This window comes from Montipora capricornis, chromosome 9 (assembly GCF_036669925.1).
Source record: "Montipora capricornis isolate CH-2021 chromosome 9, ASM3666992v2, whole genome shotgun sequence".
Classification (NCBI taxonomy): domain Eukaryota; kingdom Metazoa; phylum Cnidaria; class Anthozoa; order Scleractinia; family Acroporidae; genus Montipora; species Montipora capricornis.
In genome coordinates this window covers 18,627,653-18,630,152 of record NC_090891.1, presented here as the reverse complement: position 1 = coordinate 18,630,152, position 2,500 = coordinate 18,627,653, and the positions used below count along the sequence as shown (strand labels likewise).

Sequence of the window (2,500 nt, the reverse complement as noted above, 5' to 3'; positions counted from 1 at the left end):
AATAAAGTGAGGCGCCCAGCAAAACATGAATGTGCCCATTACAATGAGAAGAGTCTTCGCCGCCCTCGTTTCTCTTTTAAACTTTTCCGTCTCCTCTCTTTCTTTGGCCGCGTTTTCTTTTGTCACTGTTGCTGTGGTTACTGCTGGTACTGGAACGGCCACTATGGTTTGCAAGGGTTTTTCCTGGAGCTCTCCAAGCCGTGGTGAAATCTTCTGACTTTGTTTCCTTGCTGCGCGTAGTATGTAAAAGTAACAGTAGCCCATGATCAAAAGCGGAGCGAAGAAGCCGAAGGCAAAAATAAACATGGTATAGGATATATTTTGCCCCCAGTCTGCGGTGCAGATGGATTCATTAGTGATGTAGGTGTAACTTGACCAGCCGAATACGGGAAGGAACGCACAAGTGATCGCGTGTATCCAAACGTACGTTACCATACCAAAGGCAACGCGCGGAGTCATTATAAGTGGGTATTGGAGCGGTTTGATAATAGCAACGTATCTGTCTATGGATACAGCAGCTAAGGACAGCATGGAAGCGATACAGAATATGGAGTTCAACATCCCGTTGATCTCGCACCAGATGTCTCCAAAGATCCAGTGGTACGTGATTGACGAAGCCATGGTGAATGGCATTCCAAGGAGAGCCAGCAGGAAGTCTGCCATGGCAAGATTAGCGATGAACACGCTGGTGATGCTTCGAAGACTGTGACACCGATAGATAGCAAGAAGAATCAGAGTGTTTCCAAAGAGAGAGGACAACATAATAATCAAGAGGAAGGCCGCTTGTATGGCGATGGCGACCAGAGAACGAGTGTCTTTGTCAGCCTCTGAAACCATTTTTGCCCTCGTCTCGCAGTTTGAAGTGTTAACACTTAGTATAAACTGGCAAGCAAATACATCGATTTTGTGTCGTGTTGCTACCCCTTGAAGCGAAACCCATTTCCAATATGTTTATTTCTGGTGCTTCTTTGTTGAGGTGTATAAACACAACAAGTTGTTTTGACTCGACAAACTCCGATCCCAGGTTCTCAACCGACCACGACAACGAGGTACTCAGTGTAACTTGTTTTGATTTTATGATCCTCGTTTTCTCTTTCGTTGTGGATAATAGCTGTAAGCTACGTAATTCAAATCGTGAATAAGCGTTTTTCTATTCAATGCTGTAAGTTTATCAGACATAAAATATTCAATATTAATATGCCATGATGGGCCCTCTCAGTATTCTGCACCATGGATACCTTTTCCTTTCTTTGTTTTCGCGTGACGAGTTGTAGATTGTCTCTGTGGCTACCACGACAACATTTCTAAAAGCTCGATGATCGAAACTGTATCCTGCTGGAGCTGTTGGGTCATTCTAAGAACGCCGATGTTCTCCAGCTGTTCTCAGTGAATTGATTTTTTGAAAATATTGCTTTCTTGCCGACTCGAGAAATCTCCGACTACCCAAATCAAAATGATCTGAAAAAAAGAGAAAGAAATGACATTTATTCAATACCTGCGTGATATTTGTAGAGAATGTACACATATTTCTTTCCTTTGACCATTCCGTTAAAGTATTTATGGGAAAATTTTAAGTCAAACGTATCCCTAATTGGCTTGAGGTTTTTTTTAGAAAGATACAAAAAGAAATGTGGTTTGGAGAGGATTTTTTTTCATATTGCGTGTCACTGATGTAGATAGAGGTAATGCGACTTATCTTGGTGATTTAAGTTACAGCAACGTTTAACAATCAAACTCAAATGCCTTTTGGTTTTCTTCTTTTTTCTAACAGCATCCCAGATTGTCAATATTTGTTTTCGCTTATCACATTCCTTCTTATTTTTCAGTTTTAAATTTGTTTATAACTTTTAAGGAAACGCGATTATTTAATATTTATGATATTTTTGATGAAGATGAAAATACGTGACTACGTTCTTTAAAACGCCTTCAGGCTTGTCATCAACTTTTAGCTAATTTCGCAATATCATCGAAAACTTTTTCACTTTTGTTATGAGCATATCATGTTATTATTGAACACGTTGACAGTTCTCGTCCATGGTTAATATTTTAGTTTCGGAACTACGAAAGCAAACAATAGGACTAAAATGTTGTTCTTATATTTGGTAAATTAAATCTTGTCACAAGACAAGGGGCAAAATCGACTCGAAGTCTTGACGAAGACTAGTTTTCTAATGATTCCTTGACTTATCTTCTCTTTAGAAACTAGACTAATGTTCTGATAAATCTCAAGAGTTTCATATCTAAATTTTATCGAGTTATCAGCTGTGGCTTTCACCTGTAAGGCTTTCACGGCAGTCGTCAGCAGGGTGCCACAAGTAATAAGGAGAAATGTAGACTTAATGGAGAATCGGAGATACAGAGTTGACTTGGCCTAATAACCCTAGACCTAAAGAGACGCAGAAGGGCCGAAAGACACACAGGTTGTATCATCGTAAATAACAATGTCTTGCAGAAATAACCGGAAAAGCTGATGACGGGAATTATTCGTGTATCTGGAAAG

At 39.8% G+C, this 2,500-nt stretch overlaps 2 protein-coding genes across 8 annotated transcripts in view; one reads left to right on the top strand and one right to left on the bottom strand.

The window, feature by feature from the left end:
• LOC138016804 (octopamine receptor beta-2R-like) overlaps window positions 1-2,500 on the bottom strand; it is a 21,244-nt gene that overhangs the window by 906 nt on the left and 17,838 nt on the right. For all 7 annotated transcript variants that reach the window (XM_068863992.1, XM_068863988.1, XM_068863991.1 and 4 more), the window contains one exon: window positions 1-1,458. This exon is cut by the window's left edge and continues 906 nt beyond it. In XM_068863992.1, coding sequence (XP_068720093.1) covers window positions 1-837 — 837 coding nt within the window. In that variant the 5' untranslated portion in view covers window positions 838-1,458. The remainder of the gene's footprint in view (window positions 1,459-2,500) is intronic.
• Window positions 1-2,500, top strand: part of LOC138016803 (gem-associated protein 5-like) — a 52,766-nt gene that overhangs the window by 47,887 nt on the left and 2,379 nt on the right. The window lies entirely within an intron of this gene.